Raw genomic sequence first — 20,191 nt, forward strand, 5'->3', positions numbered from 1 at the left:
TGCCAGCCTTCTGCTTTACCGCCTCTATTACTAACGTGCTTAATACTGCTAGCTACTAAAGCTCTGGGTGGATGTTAAAGGGTGGAGTGAGCATGTGAACTAAGCCTTGCCAGTGAGACAAAAGTTTTGTCTTCAATGTCTGCTGTGCATTGTTCATGGCAGTCAAGTGTAAGTGACCAACTCTGCTCAATGCATGTGTGCACATTTGTGGTCCAGTTGTTTAATATAAATGATTTAGACACAAGTGCATTGTGTGGGGATGTTTAACTTTATACAGAAGGAATGTATAAAGTTTGCTTAAAATGACTATTCAGACAAGGTCTTGTTAGACCTTAACTCTCCAGCTTCGTTAGGCTGATACTCTGAACTTTTTTTTTTTTCATTTTGATTTGTCCCAGCATTTTCCTTTATGGTTCACCATTAGATATTGATCAGTTGAAGCTCATTTTGAGACTCGTTGGAACCCCAGGGCCTGAGCTTTTGAAGAAAATCTCCTCAGAGTCTGTGAGTTTATACTTTGATTGTAATACCTGCCCTTTTGGGAGTCAGTGTGTTTTCTACCTCTGTTCTGCCCTCTCGTAGTCTGTCTGTACTTTGTGATCTTTTTCCTGGATTTTTGGTCTCTTCCTTTTTCATTTTTTCTCTCTTGGGGCGTCCGTGAGTTCATATTTTGCCTGATCTCTCTTCCTTCTGCCCTACCTATGATGTGAACTCCGCTTTCCCATCTCATTTTACATTTTCCTGATTTCTTTTTGTGGGTCTATACTTCACAAAGGATCACACAGGCAGACACTACTGGAGAAGCACCTCTTATGGTTGGGATCTTGGGACTTACACCAATCACTGGTTCTCCAGATTGACTGTCCAAGGGACTCTCTATGGGCAAATGATCCCATCCAAAAATGAGCATGACATCTAAACGTGTGCAATTTCTCTATGGGAGTTTGTGTGTTCTTCCCAAAGAAGTCTTTCATATGACAGCAGAATGAGCTGCTGCTGCTGCCACCACTGAGACTCTTTGGTTTTCAGTGCATAAAATCCAAACTGCATTGCAGGTGCTAAATTATGAGAGAGATGGCCACCATGGAAGAAGTGCACAGCCAGCCTAGCCACTTCAAACAGTCATGCTGTGCTAATGTATGTGTTAATTTGCACTGTACTTTTGCCAGCATGTATGTTATCTATGACCACTGAAGCTTTATTTAGATAGACTTCTATTTAAATGGTAACCAGTGTCTTCAGTCTTTCCTGCCACCTTTGCCATGTAAAAATGTTTGTTCCTGGATTAGGAACCTCTTTGGGGAGGCAAAGTATAAAATAAATCAGACTTAATTTTACCTGTTCACAAAATTAAAATCCACAGAAGTTACACCAAGGGGATATGACAATAAAAATATTAAAATAAAAAAAAAGAGTATATGGGGAAGGGGGGAGTAGCAGAAGCTAATGGGTTGCTAATACATAGTAAGTGCTGATGAACTGGCTTACAGGTTTCTAGTGGCAAGCTGCAGAAAAGTGGTATTGAGGTACTTGTTAAAGAATCAGAGGATCAGTTTGGTGGGGGACGAGTAGACTATTTCATATATCATATATCTGGGAGCAGCAAAGGCTTGACCTCTTATCAGACATGCGAGAAGTCAGATGAGCAGGTCAGGTATAGGGAGAGCTAGAACTTGGTGGCCAAGAAGTGTCCTGAAGATATGGTGGGCTGAAGCACTGTGAATCAACAGAACTTTGAGTGTGAGCAAATTTGGGGGAGGACATAAAAGGACTTACAGTAAGGCATGAAATCAGTGAGCGGTTCATAGAAGGAGTGTCACTATAGCAATGTTGTTTTGTTGAAGAAGTTACAGTACTCTGACTTGCAGAGTTGCAAAGAAAATGTATCCGAGTGACTGCAGTATTACAAATCTGAGAAGTGAACTCATGTTCAGAACTGAGATGAGCTAGATAGATGTAACTAATGGTATTCCCCTTATCAAGTAAGAGGATAGCCATCTTTTATGGTGATTGAAGGAAGTTAAGCTAGAGCTGAGTGATATGGTCGAGCAGGTAGGCAGAGTGTAAATTGAAAAGGGACACTTTGCTCAGGTTTTCACAGATCTCAACATAAAAATGGTCCTGGAATGTTTATGAAACGCTGAACTCTAGTAAGGGGTGGTAGATGGAGAGGAAAAGAGGGTTGAGAACAAAGCCTTATGGGATCCTTCTATAGTGGTATAGTGTTGTCTCCCTTGAGTAAAGCAAAACCTGGGGTACAGATACACCAGAGGAAGTATTCTAGGAGCATGGTATGGTCAGTAGTATCAAACATTATGTTATAGTCAAAGATTGAGGGGAGGGTACGTAACCAACTGGCTTTTGTGGATGCCTTACATGGTGAAGCTGTTGAAGAGATGAGATTTTTCTCCAGTATTGTGCTGAGGTAGCTAATAGCAATTTGATTTGGTGGGTTTCTTTGTGATGTGATAGCTGTGGTTTTTAGCATGACAGGGATAGTTCTGTTTATGGGAGTCATGAGGAGATGTAGAGATATGGTCTCTAGAGTGGAGGTGGCTATCTTAGAGTGGAGCAGTTTTGGTGGGGGAATATTGGCAATTTTAGCAGGAGCCGGGTGGAATTTAAAAACTACAATTTAAATGAATTTGTGGGAAAAACAGCATGAAAATGGCAATATATCTCCTTCAGAAAAAGCCTGAGTAAAATATGCCTTGCAGGATCTGGAAGATCAGTAAGTGAAAACACTGACCTTGTCTAGATTAGAGAAATAGGTTGTTTTAAAACCCAATAGGTAATATGGGTGTATTAACATGACTTTAAACACTGGTTTAGACAAGGTTTAACATTTTTAAAGATGTGTTAGTTTATCATGGTCAACCTTAATTTCTGTGTGTTTAAAAACATGTTCGATAAGGTAACACATTTTAAAACGCAAACTTTCTTCATAGTTTAGCCAGGGCCACGGCAAATAATTGAATTCCAGACTTGAGGGCCCTCCACTGTCACCAGCTCCTGATATCTCATTTACAGACTGTTAGCTCAAAGATCTCTTCTCAGACATAGGGGTGAAGCCCATTTGGTTACACTTGCATATTTGAATATATAGAAGCAGCCTAGGATCTAATAAGGATCCTAGGTCTCAAATCTGAGTTACAAAAGATGGGTGGACCTTCCCATTCAGCTGAAAGGGTACCTTCTCCATTTCCTTTGATAGTTTTCTTCAGACTACCATTATCACCTCCGACTAATTTGGAGTGGACTTCACCCTGTTAGCCGTGATTTTCAGCCAGACACTGAAAAAGCAGTGTGATTGAACTTTCTGGAACTGATGAACGATGTGGAGCTGAATTTCAAGGATGTAGTGTGTGGGTTGCAACCCATTGATATCTCACTAGCTTCTCCATCAGCCTCATGTAAATGTTGAATAAGAGACGTAATAGATTGTAGGATCTGGCTGAACTTCATGTAAGAGAGCCCTTGGGGTTAACTAACTGTCCCCATACTCCCCTCTGGTAGTTCTACTTGAGGAGAAATAAAGTTAGGAGGATAGAGATGATTGTGATGTGATTATGAATGGATGCTGCTTACATGGAGGAAAGTATCCAAGTCTTTGCAGTGGGTGGCAGGAAGGGTGGAGAAGGCAGGTAAATGAAAGCATGCAATGAGAGCGTTTGAAGAGTTGAGGGAGGAGTTTCAGTGACTTTAGAAATTGCAGAATGATTAAAATGTTACAGATTAGTGAGGGGTCTTATAGGACTAAGTGGCCTTTCCAAGCCCTTTACTAAACTATATGAGTTTTTTTGTTTGGCGAATCAATATTTCCCCTGTTGATGACCCGAAGTCCTGCAGGGTTGAAGTTCAATGTTATATTGGGACTTACGGGTGGGTGGACTACTGTGTGCCTAGATTGTCAAAGTAGCTGAGACACACGCAAGCACGTTGTAGTGTTCTGTACTGGGGAAGTTTGGGAGAAGAATCACCGAGGGATAGGATTTGACCCAAAGGGCAGAAGGTATAGGGTACTTGAGGTGACCGCTGTAGTAGTGTGGAAAAGAGGGCAGTTTTGGTGAATTGGAGATTAAATTTAAATTATGCGTTGATGACTAAGCACTTGATCCTTCAGGAGAAATTACTGATCTGGCCAAGAATGTGGTTGATTTTGTTTGGTGTCAGATTGGGAGAAACTAAATGTGCGAAGGGGAGGCGAATATTTTGGCTGTCATTGAAACTACCGCCTGTAGGCTGAGGAGAGGCTGAATGAGGTGAAGGAAGGAAGGATTAGGTTAAACAGTTAGGTGAATAATTCAGGGCTTGTCTAAACAAACAATTAGTCTGCAGAAAGATCAAATTTTCATCTGCCATGGACTATCTGTGTGGATACTGCTGATGCACATTAAGTTTGTTAGTGCACTTTGATCTAGTCCTGTTTCAATGAGAACTAGCTCAGAGGTCATTAACCAACTGTTAATGGACATCAGCAGGGTCTGCATGGACAGTTATCAGTGGAAGGTTTTAAGCATGATAGATTCACACACACCAGGTTGCTGCAAACTAAATGTTCATGTGAACAAACCCTGAATTTTAGATTTAGAGCATTAGGAGAAAGCGACAGATATTGGGAAGACCAGGTGGGTGAGGTAATATCTTTCTTTTTCTTGGACCAACTCCAATAAAAGATATTACCTCACCCACCTTGTCTCTTTAATATCCTGGGACCAACCCTGCAAACCATATTTTGGGAAGGAAGAAAATGAAGTCGAGAGAGAATGTTTGAGGCATGATTTGAAGCGGGCGATGCCACCCTCTGTGCCAGTGGCGTGAGAACAATGGGTGTGATAGATGCTGGGGAAGGTCAAGGGGACTAGATTAGTTTGTATATCAGGAGGGACTTTTCAGAATATAGGCACTGAGTTGAGCAACATCGGTTTACTTCTATGAAGGAAAAGCAGAGTTCCTTTTTATCTAAGTCTGCACTAAGAATCTTTTCCATAAAATACAGGAAAGTATTGGCACTGCTCTGTTTTGTACTGTATGAAGATAACCGCTAGCTAAGTGGATGGGGATTTATGTGTGGGGCAGGGGTGATGTTCCTATAACAAGCTCTGATTTGCATTGTTCTTTGCACTTGTCCCCGGCAGGGTTTTCTGCCTCATTTTAGTTGCTGTTAACTCTCTCCACTTTTGTTCAGTGACATCAGCTAATATTTTATTTTGTGCAATGCTAATGTCTTGCTAACCCTGCATATGTTGTCTACCATCACCTCACCCGCATATCACACTACCTGCATAGCTGTTCAGAGGGAAGGTACCAGTTGCTGAGCTAATATCACCAGCATCTAGGCCACAAGGGTCTTGACAGCTTCCTGTGCAGTAAGTCAGTAAAGCTATGCATTTAAAGCCAGTTCAGAGGATCAGTTTGTTCAGAGGCCACATGTGAATGCAACAGCCTGGGTAAACTGTTGAGAAGTTTGAAGGAGGCAAATCCGTAAATTAAGTTTGAGTTTGGCTGTTAAACTCATGCCTGTTTGTGCTGACAGGCTATTAGCAATTGAGAATTAGGAATCACTTGCTTTAGCTGCTCACTAGTCCGCATCACTAAACCTCACAAGTATGTCTGACTGATTGAGTGGTTCTTGCCTGTTTGATCTGTGCCTTGGGGGCGGGGCAGAAGAAATAGTTTGTATGCAGCTGTGTTTCTATGTTTAAAATGATTTTTTGCACTGTTCTTAACAAAGCCCTTGACTAGGCACCTAAGATATTAACCAGCTTCAGCAGATCATGCGGCTGACGGGAACACCCCCTGCATATCTGATTAACAGGATGCCCAGCCATGAGGTGAGACCTGACAGGATGTACAGGGGTTTGCAATTCAGGTCACCGCTTCTTGGGTTCACTAAATGCTCGCATGAGGCATGGGATGGGCACTAAGATAACTGCCTGCTACAGCAAGACTTTAAAACAACCCTAAAGCAAATCTCAAACTAGAATAGTGCAGACTAAACTGTTGGCCTCTGGGACGTAGGAGAACCTGAATGAGTTGTTGTTTTTAGAGTATCATTTAACAGTTGAATGATTCACCACTCGATACTATGAAGATGTCTATATATCATAGCAGTATATGATATGCTTCTTATGCCTCTTAGAGGAGGCAGTAAGCTTTTGCAATAGGTCTCTGGGCTGTACTTTGTGTTTCCACTTTTGCACAAACCATGGAGCAAGTCTTGATTGTCAATATCTCTAACCCCTTCCCCCCACCATGGATGGTTGGTAGGTGAGAGAGGGTAAAATTGATGTGCCTAATAAGAGTCTCAGAGGTGCGAGCAGGAAAATCAAAGTAAGTAGGCAGCATATACACAACAAAATACTTCTGACAAATTGAGGCGCGCTCCATATCTTGGTGGCTGGGAGATGTTCTTTAACAAACATTTATTTCCACAGGCAAGAAACTACATCCAGTCTTTGTCCTACATGCCAAAGATGAACTTTGAAAATGTGTTTATTGGTGCCAATCCACTGGGTAAGGCTTGCAGCACTTCTCCTGGGAAGGGGATTTAGCGGCAGATATTGTTAGGTCTTGCTCATTGGTTTGGAGACTTGGGATTTTCCCTTTGGGTTAGTGTGAGGATGGATTTGTTTAGGTGGGCTCTGGGTGGTGGAGAGGTGGAAGTGAGTGAGTCAGCTGTTCCATCTACTTTCAAGAACACCATTCTAATAGACCATTAGGAACTTTTTTCCACAGCAAGGTGAATAAAATAAACATTGCAACCTGCAGCATGATGTTGCAACCCTGGTATAAGTCACTAGTTAAATATAAAATTTAAAGTCCTTGACACTTTTATTTGGGCCTCTAAAGTAGGAGATATTTACCAGTTAATGTTTCAACTAGCTGCTTGGCACTGACTTCCCGGGAGATGCTTCTGCATTGTTTTAATACAGATCTTAATTATAATCCGGAGTATTTGCTCAGGAGACGGAGAAACACTTGTTCTTGGCTTTGTCCTGTACGCTTAGCTTGTGGTGTCTATATTAAAAGTAGAATCCACTACTGTATATTTTTTTAGCTAATTGCCATTTTAAAACCTATCACTCTTGCTGGCTGTAAAATCTTGTAATGAGGAATTCTGGCATATCTCGGAATACTGAGATTTGTTCACTCATGTTTGTTTTTGACTCCGGAGTAGTTCAATATGGAGATGCCTCATATAACTTGAAAGGATGGGGGCGGGGTTTCATGAAAAACTACAAACTTCCTTAGGTGGTACTCATATAAATTTGAGCCTTAGAATAAAGTGTTTTGATGGCTCCCTGTGTGTAAAACGCCATTCTTTTCTCTGTCTCGGGGCTCTGATAGCTGTGGACTTGCTGGAGAAGATGCTGGTGCTGGACACAGACAAGCGAATTACTGCAGCTGAGGCACTGGCCCATGGCTACTTCTCTCAGTACCATGACCCAGATGATGAACCAGTGGCAGACCCCTATGACCAGTCCTTTGAAAGCAGAGAACTTGAGATTGAGGAATGGAAAAGTGAGTCCTGTGAAAGGTGGAATCACTGAGGCAAGCTGCATATCTTATGGCAGATGCCATGAGCTAACATCGAACTATAGCTTTTGTGGTTGGTTGGAGCAAACCTTTGGAGGTGGAGAGCATGAGAGGGAGCTGATAGAAACATTGTGTGTGCTGACAGAGGGTCTCATTAGTTTTGTTGCCTCTTCATTCATTGGGAATACCTTGTACTGTTCTGGTGACATGCTGTGTATAGAATGAATACAGTCATCTGCTAGCTGGTAATACAAATATCAGTTCATGCAGACAGTGCCATTCAACCCTTTGGAGACTGCAAAGGTATATCATGCCGGCATTCCGGAAGTAACATTCCGATGTAGACTGATTTGGCATATCAACCCATTGGCTTTTTTGCTCAGAATAGCTAGAGCATGTTTTCTTTCTGAAATGTGGCTCTAAGGATTGGAATCCAACAGAAGCTGTGTTATAAAACTGCAATCTTGCTGTATTAAGTCTGTCTCTCTTTCCCCTCCAGGTCTGACTTATGATGAAGTAGTCAGCTTTGTGCCTCCGCCGCTTGACCCAGAGGAGATGGAATCCTGAGAAACTGCTTCTCTTCTGTTTGTCCCACTTCACTGTGAGGGGAAGGCCTTTTCATAGGGACTCTCCAAATATCATTCAAGTGCCTCTTGACACAAAGATATTCTCCTTGGTGGAGGGGTTTTGTGTGTGTGTTTGTGTGTGTGTGTGTGTGTGTATTGAATGGGGGGGAGGGAGGAAGGCTGACTGTATGTAAACATGCTGCATGCTACCGTGTATTCTGTGTACAGCTAAGGACAAGCCTCTGAAGACCTATTTGTGACTCTTTTTTTTTTTTTTTTTTTTTTTAAATTTTTTTAGCCCTTCCAGAGTAATAGACAGCAACCAATCTGCACTGCTGCTGGGGCAAGGCAGACATAATGCGGGGAAGCTCAGTTAATTCTCAGTCACATTTGTTGCCATTAAAATGGTCCTCCTCTGAGGAAGTGACTTTATAGATAATGGAAGGTAGCTGTATACTTGAACGGAGCCCCTTGCTTTCTGCAGCAACAGATTTGGGGTGATGTCTTTTCTATTTCATGTTAGATGGCTGATCTACATCCAAAGCCTCTTTCCAGTATTGTGTACCAGCAGAAAGTATGAATATCTCTGTTTAATTCTTGAAACATGAGAAGGATTTGTTTGAAAAATGTAAATATGTTTTGTGCCTTAAATGAATGGGAAAAGAGTGAAAGTGAGTTTGGAGTTAACATTCTTGAATGGAATTCTGAGCCCACTGCTTTCTGTGGGCTGCAGGTAGCCAGGCATGAACACTATAACCAGGAAGTTTACTGTCCAAGGCAACAGACTGTGTGCCCTTCGATTGGGAATCACCATATTTCTCCTCCTTCTATTTCTCTCATTCTGAGGCTTCCCAGCATTAGCTCCCAATAGACACAGGCCAAAGCTGGAGATGATTCATGCTGTGTCTGTGTGCTTGTGTACTTTATTCCTAACAAGATGGGGTGGGGTTTGTTTGTTTTTTTTTTGCATGTTGTAGCTGTATGTGCATGTAGACCTACTTTTGTTGCACTATCTTGACGGAGGGCACTGGAGCAGTAAGTCTGCCAGTGAAATACTGTACTGAGTTCCTCTGCTGTAGGAAAATCACAGCATCCTCCCTCTTGTAGCACAACTCGTTGTGAACATATCTGCCATTCTGGGAGCTTTGATAAAATATATGGGACAGATAAACATGCACCTCTTTCTTTTTTCTGGGTTCAAAAGATTTGGATTTATAGGGTAAAGGATAAATAAAGTCCTTCAGAGGAGCAGCTAAACATGAGAGAATTTAATTGTCCAAACTTAGGTGTTATTTTGCCCCCCAAAAGAAGTTTCTTAGAAATGCTGGAGTCCAAAACAAAGAATAAGCATGCGTGAAGTCAGAACCTCCCTTTCACTGTCTGTATCTGTGTGGGTGTGTAATTAACACTTTAATAAGGTGATTTTATTTTTACCCTCCTGGGAAAGAGCTTTTTGGCTATTTTAGTGGGTTGGTCTCTGCCTGAGGAAACAGGAAAAGGGAGTATGTTTAAAGACAAAGTTGGTTAGACTATTTTATATTTTACAGGGATCCTGTGTGAATGAAATGGCCATGTTTAGGGACTGGGGGGAGGAAAGTGTCTTTCAGTATTTTGTATACTGCAGCTGTCCTGGGTGGCTCAGAGGCCCCCTTTTTTTTTTTTTGGGATATACGGGAAAAGGCATTTTCATAAGTTCATGTATTGCAGGCATCTCCTGTGTGGGAGAAGCCGGGCTTTTGCAGTATTTTGTATCCTGATGGATCTTTGATATAGGAGTTGAGAGCGGCTGTTTTAATGTATTTATTCCTATGCATAAAGAGGCAGCACAAATGGGTGGGAGGTGGATGATAAAGCCATCAGTTTTTCCAGAACACTTTCCAGTGATCTCTCTTCAGGTCAAACCCTATTAGAGAAGCTTGGGATAGGGTGGAGAGAGCAATTCTTTCATGCCTTGGGTACAGAACTCTCCCCCTGACCAAATGAAATTGACAATAGAAAACCTTCTTCTTTCCTGGATCTGCAGTCCAGGTATTTAAATGGAAATCTGTAAACCTACAGCAAGACTATTTTTATCAGCCATGTTATGTGTAGACGCTACAGTGTGATTTCATGCAGAAATATCGCTAAAGATTTTTTTAAAATATAGACATTGCATGTATGAGTGGGAATCTTTCGAAGTCCAGACTCTAATGGGAGCTCACGTGGCACGCACTCCCTGTTTTCAGAGCGGTGCTGTTCTTCTGCCTGAATTCTGAACAGAAGTACACACTTCAAAAAAGAAATTCTGCTATTTTGTTTGTATCCATGAACTTTGCTGTAATCAGTTATGTCATATAGGAGGTCACACAATACCACTGGTTTAAAATAAAACTTATTTTTCAGATTTACTGGCTGCTGGTGCTTACAAACTTGTAATGTTAAATGTTTCATTTAAGTGAGTTTGGCTCCTCCAAGAGACTGCATGTTTGGTTTCATACTGGATCCTAATTGATATAAAGGCTCAGGATGCATACCTTTCCTCCACTTACTCTGAAATCAGTATCCACAGTCCTTTGACCTGGCTTCTCCAACCAATACAGAGACCGTTTAGAATTTGACCATGAATGTTGTCTGCCAATGAAAAGTGTGCTTTCTAGTTCCTAGGCAGCTCTGTTAGTGGAAACTTAAAAAGTGTTCGTCCAACATAATGGTCCAGATTTTGTCTCTTTTGCAGAACTGACACTAGGGAGGTTACCTAGGGAGGTGGTAGAATCTCCTTCCTTAGAGGTTTTTAAGGTCAGTCTTGACAAAGCCCTGGCTGGGATGATTTAGTTGGGGATTGGACCTGCTTTGAGCAGGGGGTTGGACTAGATACCTCCTGAGGTCCCTTCCTACCCTGATATTCTATGATTCTACTCTGCCCTCGGCCTGCCCCTCTTCTAAGTAATTCTGATTTTTGTTTTCTTTCCTCTTTTGCTATTTACAAGTGAGTGTTCTCTGGTTCTTATATTGTCACTTAGATGGTACAATCACGGGAGCATAGTCTTGCGGCTTTCTGTGTCTGTAGGATATAAGGTTCCCTAGTATACCACTCTTGCAGAGGTGCAATTACTTGTTGATCAAATCAAGCTGCATTTTTTGAAATCTCTAGTAAGAGTCTGACAATAGCTGGCTATTACCAAAGAGAAAACTTTATGGGGAAATTTTATTACACAAATGTAAAGAGTGAACTCATTCAATAGATGCACTATGCTAACAAATAAATATACTGTATGGTACATTTCAACTGTACAGGAACAGGTTAGGTGAACTGACAGATGGAGAGACCTACCCTCTGAGCTTGGCTGTGCCAAATCAAAGGGAACGACAAGTTGGGGAGTTCGCCATACTGGAAAAAGGATTTGCTTGGTCAGCCCTCAGAGGCTTCTACACTAGAAAACTTCAGAGCTGTAGTTCCCCTTTTTGTGACAACAAACAAGGCAGTTGTAGTACAGACAGGGCTTAGGCATTTTTATTACAGTGTAGTGTATCCCTGGCATAGAAAAACACAGTGGTAAAAGCCTGAGCCCTGTTTAAGGAGCCCTTAATTTTTAAGGAATCTGCTAAGTGTGTACATGTCCAATGCACTACTGCAAAACCCAATGAGCCATAAAAGGGTTCTAAGCATTTCTAAAGTATTCTGAGATTCTCTGAAAGGCAAGTGAAAAGGATGACCGCTGCAAAGAATTTTCAAAGCCATCAACTATCCTTGAGGTATTCTTCCTACCCTCAATGGACACTCCATTCTGACCGGCTACACTAGCAAATCTGTGTAACATAAGACCTACCATTTTAGATATTTCTGTCATTTGTTGTCTTTGTTTCCATCTAAGAGGATGAAGAGGCTTGTGTGTTACTTAGTCTAAAGAGGAGTTGGGGCATTTGTAACTTAGACCAGTTTGGCTTTAAAGCTGCAGTGTCATCTCTAGGCAGCTACTTTATGAACAAGGTCAGCCAAAAAGACTTGCCTTTCAGTGATTAAGTATCTTTGGTTTCATACTTTTTTTCCATTCTGTGGACAGATCAGTTTAGTGTGGACTATTGCCTTGACTGCAGTTATAGCTGTCACTGAAACCACTGCATGTATGTAGTAAGATGCAGTTTTCAGCAGATTCCAAGCGTAGCTCTTGCTGAAGCTTGCAAAAGCACTGACTGAAAATCCTGTTCACTTCAGCATATAAGTATAAGGTCTCTAAGTATCCCTTTCCATACCACTGCCACACAGACCTCATTCAGAGGGGATATTTGTCCTGTGGAGGCTCCTAGGAACGTCTCTGTGAGTGGAGACCCCATATATCTAAAGGACAGTCTGTTCCTCATACCTCCATAGCATTGTGAGCAGACGTTCCTTTTAGCATACTGCAATATTAAAAATAAATGGGCCAGCTCATTTTGAGACTAATATATTTCAGGAGATTCCCTTGAAATACTTTGCCTTCTCATTCACTGAGAACTGATTACCCACCTGTAGGAAAACGGGTGGCATCTCTGGTGCCATAGCTCCTCCTATCGTGACTAGCTGAAATCTGTGAGTAGCCATATCCGTTATGGAGAGGTAAACCTACTGACTAGAAAATAATTAGACAAATTAGGACCTATCCCTAGACCAAATAGTTCAACAACAACAAGATGTGGTAGCTGTGAAACATCTTAGACATTTGTAATGTCCGAATCACTTATCTAGCGACCCATATCTGCACGTCATCGCTTGAGACTTGTTTAGCTTTGCTTACATACATGAGCTGTGGACTTGCACATGCATAAGCAATATTTTGTATTTCTTTTGCAACAACTTCTTCAGTTGTATAAATACACAGGTGAGTAATCTTCTGCATATTCTCCTCTCCCACCCTGATACCTGTGCTGTGTCCACTTGAACAAAATATAGTAATGGCCATACTGGGTCAGACCAATGGTCCATCTAGCCAAGTATCCTGGCTTCCAACAGTGGCCAACACCAGGTGCTTCAGAGGGAATGAACAAAACAGGCAATCATCGAGTGATCCATCCCCTGTTGTCCGCTCCCAGCTTCTGGCAAGAAGAGGCTAGGGACACTCAGAGCTTGGGGTTGCATCCCTGACCATCTTGGCTAATAACCATTGGAGGACCTATTCTCTATCTAATCTTTTTTGACCCCTGTTATAGTTTTGGCCTTCACAAGATCCTCTGGCAATGAGTTCCACAGGTTGACTAGGTTTTGTGTGAAGAAATACTTCCTTCTCTTTGTGTTAAACCTCTACTGCCTATTAATTTCATTGAGTGACCCCTGGTTCTTGTGTTTATGTGAAGGGGTAAATAACGCTTCCTTATTCTTTTTCTCCACATCATTCATGATTTTATAGATCTTTATCATATCCCCCCTTCGTCATCTCTTTTCCAGGCTGAAATGTCCCAGACTTTTTAATCTCTCCTCATATGGAAGCTGTTCCATACCCCTAATCATTTTTGTTGCCCTTCTCTGAACTATTTCCAATTCAGATATTTTTTTTGAGATCTGCAGGTCACCAGAACTGCACACAGTATTCAAGGTGTGAGCGTATCATGGATTTCTATCGTGGTATTATGATATTTTTCTGTTTTAGCTCTCCCTTTCCTAATTGTTCCTAACATTCTGTGAGCCTTTTTTGACAGCTGCTGCACACTGAGCAGATGTTTTCAGAGAGCTCTCCACAATGACTCCAAGATCTTCCAGGAGTGGTAACAGCTAATTTAGAGCTCATCACTTTGTATGTATATTGGGATTATGTTTTCCAATGTGCATTACTTTTGCATTTATCAACATTGAATTTAATCTGCCATTTTGTTGCCTAGTCACCCAGTTAATGAGAGCCTTTGTAACTCTTTGCAGTGAGTTTTGGACTTAACTCTCTTTAGTAATTTTGTATCATCTGCAAATTTTGCCACCTCACTGTTTTACTCCTTTTTCCAGATTATTTATGAATATGTTGAACAGCACAGGTCCCAGTACAGATTCCTGGTGGACACCACTATTTACCTCTTTCCATTCTGAAAACTGACCATTTATTCCTACCCTTTGTTTCCTGTCTCTTTTAACCAGTTACTGATCCATGAGAGGACTTTCCCTCTTATCCCATGACTGCTTACTTTGCTTAAGAGCCTTGGTGAGGGACTTGTCAAAGGCTTTCTTAAAGTCTAAATACACTATATACACTGCATCCCCCTTCTCCACATGTTTGTTTGACCCCCTCAAAAAATTCTAATAGATTGACAAAAACCGTGTTGACTCTTCCCTAACAAATTGTGTTCATCTATATGTCTGATAATTGTGTTCTTTGCCATAGTTTAAATCAATTTGCCTGATACTGAAGTCAGGCTTACTGGCCTGTAATTGCCAGGATCGCCTCTGGACCCTTTTTTTTAAAATCGGTGTCACATCAGCTATCCTGCAGTCATCTGGTATGGGGGCTGATTTAAATGATAGGTTACATGCCGTAGTTAGTAGCTCTGCAATTTCATATGAGAGTTCAAACTCTCAGGTGAATCCCATCTCGTCCTTGTGACTTCTTATTGTTTAACTTACCAATTTGTTCTAAAACCTCTTCTATTGACACCTCTGTCTGGGACAGTTCCTCAGATTTGTCACCTAAAAAGAATGGGTCAGGTGTGGGAATCTCGCTCACATCCTCTGGAGTGAAGACTGATGCAAACAATTCATTTAGCTTGTGTATAACAGCCTTGTACACCTTCCTTTAGCACCTTGATTGTCCAGTGGCCCCACCAGTTGATAGGATTCCTGCTTCTGATGTACTTTGAAAAAAAAATGTATGTTTGTAAAACTTGTGTATTTATGTAAATGATATATAGACATATAAGACCAAACTGAACACAATACTTTCCAACCAGTAATTATTTTTATATAATAAAAAATACCAAAGCCCTAGCCTGAAAACCACTGCTGTTTTATGAACTTGACCACTAGTGAATGGATGTTGTTTTGTCATTAGGGAGCATAAGAGCAGAAAATTGAGGACAAATAGGAACTGCTGATGGAACCCTATGCTCTACATTATACTTCTGTATTTGAACATTCAGGGGACCAAATGTGGAAAGTGTATAGGGAAAAGATTTCTCAAAAGGAGACTTCTAACTCGGGCCCAAGCATCCTTTTTTCCCCCTAGCAAAAATCCATTTTCTATTGACTGGAACTAATTTGTATGACAACTGAGCTATTTCTTGATTCCTGTGCATGATCCTGGAGAACTTGGTCCCTCGTGATTTTCTTGCCTCTGTTTTTCCTCCTAACTAGAATCAGAGGGGAAATTTTAGATCTAATACATTTTGGGGGATTTTTTTTTTTAACTGTTCCCCTTGCTCCTTATCTGTGTACCTGTCTTGTCTGTCCTTAGAGTGAGCTCGATAGGACAGCATCCCTTGAATCACTGGGAAGCCCAAGCACACTGTAGTTGCTACCACAAACAGATAAATAACAAGCTGCTTCATTAGTAATGTATTTATTTCCAGATGGCCTAAATGTCATGTAATCTCTCAAGGTGACTGAGTTATGGACTTTTGCAAAGGAGGATTGAATGTAACCAACAAGAGCTTTTTCTTAATAATAATAATAAAGAAAAGAAAAATTGTCTAGCATAAAAGATGGTTGGGGAAGTAGGAATGAACTATCAGGTTTCACCATGACAACAGGTTTTGTGCTAGGATTGGTAAATATATTAATGATCTGGGACAAAGGAGTGAACAGTAAGAAGTCAGTTCACAGATGACCATTATTTAGGATAGTCAAAACTAAGTAATTCTGAGAGACCTAAAAGAGCTAGCTGAATGGAAAGCACAATGATGTATAAAACTCAGTGTTAAAAACAAGGGAATGCACAGTCATAGAATCATAGAACTGGAAGGGACCTCGAGAGGTCATCTAGTCCTGTCCCCTGCACTCAAGGCAGGACTAAGTATTATCTAGACCATCCCTGACAGGTGTTTGTCCAACCTGCTCTTAAAAATCCCCAGTGATGGAGATTCTACCATCTCCCTAGGCAATTTATTCCAGTGCTTAACCACTCTGACAGTTAGGAAGTTTTTCCTAATATCCAACCTAAACCGTCCTTGCTGCAATTTAAGCCCATTGCTTCTTGTCCTATCCTCAGAGGTTAAGAAGAACAATTTTTCTCCCTTCTCCTTGTAACGAACCTTTTATGTGCTTGAAAACTGTTGTCCCCCCTCACTCTTCTCTTCTCCAGATTAACCAAGCCAGTTTTTTCAATCTTCCCTCATAGGTCATGCTTTCTAGACCTTTAATAATTTTTGTTGCTGTTCTCTGGACTTTCTCCAATTTGTCCACATCTTTCCTGAAATGTGGCACCCAGAACTGGACACAATTCTACAGTTGAGGCCTAATCAGCATGGAGTAGAGTGTAAGAATTACTTCTCGTGTCTTGCTTACAATACTCCTGCTAATGCATCCCAGAATGAGGTTCGCTTTTTTTTTTTTTTTTTTTTTTTGCAACAGTGTTACACTGTTGACTCATATAACTATGACCCCCAGATCCCTTTCCGCAGTATTCCGCCGTAGGCAGTCATTTCCCATTTTATATGTGTGCAACTGATTGTTCCTTCCTAAGTGGATTACTTTGCATTTGTCCTTATTGAATTTCATCCTACTGACTTGAGACCATTTCTCCAGTTTGTCCAGATCATTTTGAATTTTAATCCTAGCCTTCAAAGCACTTGCAACCCTCCCAGCTTGGTATTGTTTGCAAACTTTATAAGCGTACTCTCTGTGCCATTATCTAAATCATTGATGAAGATATTGAACAGAACCGGACCCAGAACCGATCCCTGCGGGACCCCACTCATTGTGCCCTTTCAGCATGACTGTGAACCACTGATAACTACTCTCTGGGAACAATTTTCCAACCAGTTATGTACCCAGGAAGGAATAATTTGATCTACACACATTGCTGGGCTCTGAATTTTAACTGTCACCACTCAGGTGGCACTCTAGGCAGTTAATAAAAATGTTCAGAATATAGTGATGATCAGAAAATAAACAATTTTGTAAAATGCATAAGAAATGGGATTAAAAAATACTAAGTATAATCTTACCTAGAGCAGGTAAACTAGGTGATATTTACCCTCTAATGCAGGAACAAAGGGACATTCAGTGAAATGGTAAACTCAAAACTTATGAAAGGAAATACTTTTTTACAAGATGTATACATAATCAGTCTGTGGAATTTATTGCAACTCGCTGTCATCAAGGCCCAAATAATAGGATATAAAGAAGGGGTTGATATTTATATGAATGAGAATAGACACAGTAACATAAAATTTGTTTGGGATAAAACCTCTCCTGCTTCAGGGACAAACCACTACTTGATGATGATTTCCTTATGGGCAGGGGATTCCAGAATTGCCCACTCTGGAGTTCTTGGATCTTTGAATTACCTGGTGCTGAACTATAGGGACCATTAATCTGATCAACTTCCTGAGTTTCTATAACTATTTCTGGAGACCTTTTTAACTGAGGACTCATTATTATCATTCAGTACTACTCTTTCCTTCTCCCCACCTTTGATAGTTGTGTGGATTGTTCTTTTCATCTGTGGCAATTTTCCAAAATCTTTAGAAGAAACGGTTTGGTTTTTTTTTTTTAAATCTGAGAATAGCTCATTGTAGATTAGCACTTTTGATCCCATGCTTTCAAGGAGAAGTCAAATACAAAGTCCTTTAGTTTTACATTTTTGGTCTTTTCAGGTTCTTGCGCTGCCCTCCTGCTTTTCTAGGTAAGTTTCTTTCAAAAGTTGAAGCTACCAAAATATGTTGTTGGGGTTTTTTTTAACCACAGTAGTTACAGAATCCCTCTAAACAGGGAGGGATGAGAGCAGCTGAATGTATTTTGGCTGGTTGACACCTTCAGAGAACAAGATTTCCAGGAAAGTGTGTTTTCCAAAATTCCAGAGAGTCCCTGAATTCCCACTGTTTGAGATTTTAAAACTCAAGGAGTGTGTCTGTAATGAAAATGTAACATACTTTACAAGTACTCACACAAATGCTAACATGCCTTAAAAGTTTAAACACAGCATCTGTTTTTGTATATGTGAGGGGCAGTATTCCTCAACAGTGTGAAGAACAAATGAAGGGTAAGATAATGAGAATTCTAAAAGAAGGGGCACCATCAAGACAAGATTCTAAGATTAAAACTCTAACCCGATTAAAATTCTAGGAACTGGAGAGTTTGGCACGCCTAATGTTAAACTCTGTAGCATGCTAACCTGAACCTAGGTTCCTGTTTATGCAAGGGGCAGAGAAGACCGTGTATAGCAGCTTTACAGTCCCTTCGAGATGTATCTGAGGCTGGCTGCTGAAGGCACTCCACTCCAAATACAGTGAGTCTAGCTATGACCTTCAGGCTGTGGGTCTGCCAGCTTGTAGCCATATTAGATGAAGTCAACTAGCTCTCATCACTTCTCCGTTTTTCTGAGGCACTTATTAACATTCTATCTCCGAGGTGGTCAACCTGAGAATGAGCCAGAATTTACCAATTTACATTGCCAAAGAGCCACAGGAATACATCCGCAGCCCCCCATCAGCTCTTCCTCCCCCCCCACTTCCAGCGCCTCCCACCCACCGGCAGCCCCCCCGATCAGCGCCTCCCACCCACCGGCAGCCCCACTGATCAGCGCCTCCCCCTCCCTCCCTCCCTGCACCTCCCAATCAGCTGTTTTGTGGCATACAGCAGGCTCTGGGGTGGAGGGGGAGGAGCGAGGGCACGGCAGGCTCAGGGGAGGGGGTGGGAAGGGGACAGGGCCTGTGGCAGAGCCAGGGGTCGAGCAGTGAACACCGCCCGGCACATGGGGAAGTTGGCGCCTGTAGCTCCAGCCCCGGAGTCGGTGCCTAGACAAGGAGCCACATATAAACTTCTGAAGAGCCGCATGGGGCTCCCGAGCCACAGGTTGGCCACCCCGGTCTATCTAGATGTCGGGTATTCCTGATGAAAGTTAATTATTAGTGTCTAAAGGTACTAAAAGCTGAGTCAACTTGAAGGGTTTTAGTTGGTGCCATTTAATAAGCCCCAATGCCCTTTTCACATCAAGCATCTAGCAAAGGCTCTGTCCTTTGCTAGATGAAATGTAGGTAAGATGACTGACTTGTTAAGATAAACTCCTTGGTTCCCTATGGAAGGTATTTTGGATGCACCCACAGCACCACCTTATCCTTCGGTGGATCATCCAGTAGATTCTGAAGCTCCTTCATTATATACTGAAGTCTCTCATATCAGGAAAATGACTTACCATGTAAGATACATGGGCTTACTGGTCTGTAGTGACTCAAATTGACTCAACAACGTAAACTTGCTTCCCTTGCTCTCTGTATGGTTGGAGAAGATGGGGATCTAGACTACAGGCACAAGGAACAAAGGTTACGAAGTGTGGCTTTAGTCTCATTAGCCTTTTTCTGGCCAAAGGAGAGCAAGTGTGCGGAAAGATATTTTAAATGGAGAAAATCTGACCTAGCATGGCAGTGCAGGGTACAGGCTGAAGGGAAGAGTTGTGAAGGCATCAAGGATTGCTGTGAGCTGGGATGATCCAGGAAACTGGAAATGGCCCCTACTGTGCTCCTTCACTGACTGTGGTCAGAACTAACTCTGGAGTGCGGGAAGGAGCCTACTTGCTTGACTGAGGATACATATGATGCCTCTAAGGCTGTTTTAAAACCAGAGGTGGTTTCACCTGCCCTCTGCTGAAAGCAAGGACCCATGAACTCACCAGTGACACAATTACTGTTGCTTACTAACCTATTGAGGGATGGTCCTGTTTCATCCCATTGTTCTCTACAACCCTCTGTTCTGGAGAAGGTCCGTGTACTGTAGAAAATGGTATTTCCTCTTCTCCCCTTTCTCCCCTGTGTCACCCAGCATAAGTGAGCAGACCACGTTCCCTATTGCCTTTTAGGTGCTTCAGTAGGAAAATTAAAAGCAAATGGTGGGGAAAAATAATGGGGAAATTACTGGGTGTTTTTAGAGGGGCGGAATCAGCTGCTCTATTATCTTCAATATTATTAGTTCAAAACTCTCCCTCTGTACAGGCAGCCCC

General features: G+C 41.7%; 1 protein-coding gene across 7 annotated transcripts in view; it reads left to right on the forward strand.

Annotated features, from left to right (window-relative positions):
* The window catches only part of MAPK14 (mitogen-activated protein kinase 14), a 50,322-nt gene extending 39,834 nt beyond the window's left edge, over positions 1-10,488 (forward strand). For 3 of the 7 annotated variants that reach the window (XM_043533404.1, XM_043533405.1, XM_043533407.1), the window contains 4 exons: positions 399-504; positions 6,438-6,516; positions 7,351-7,524; positions 8,039-10,488. In XM_043533404.1, coding sequence (XP_043389339.1) covers positions 399-504; positions 6,438-6,516; positions 7,351-7,524; positions 8,039-8,106 — 427 coding nt within the window. In that variant the 3' untranslated portion in view covers positions 8,107-10,488. Of the gene's footprint in view, positions 1-398; positions 505-5,734; positions 5,841-6,437; positions 6,517-7,350; positions 7,525-8,038 lie in introns of those variants that run through there. The other 4 variants (XM_037884756.2, XM_037884755.2, XM_043533406.1 and 1 more) reach the window with 4 other exon arrangements.
* Positions 10,489-20,191: the final 9,703 nt, after the last annotated feature.

Source organism: Chelonia mydas, chromosome 21 (genome assembly GCF_015237465.2).
Source record: "Chelonia mydas isolate rCheMyd1 chromosome 21, rCheMyd1.pri.v2, whole genome shotgun sequence".
NCBI classification, from domain to species: Eukaryota; Metazoa; Chordata; order Testudines; family Cheloniidae; genus Chelonia; species Chelonia mydas.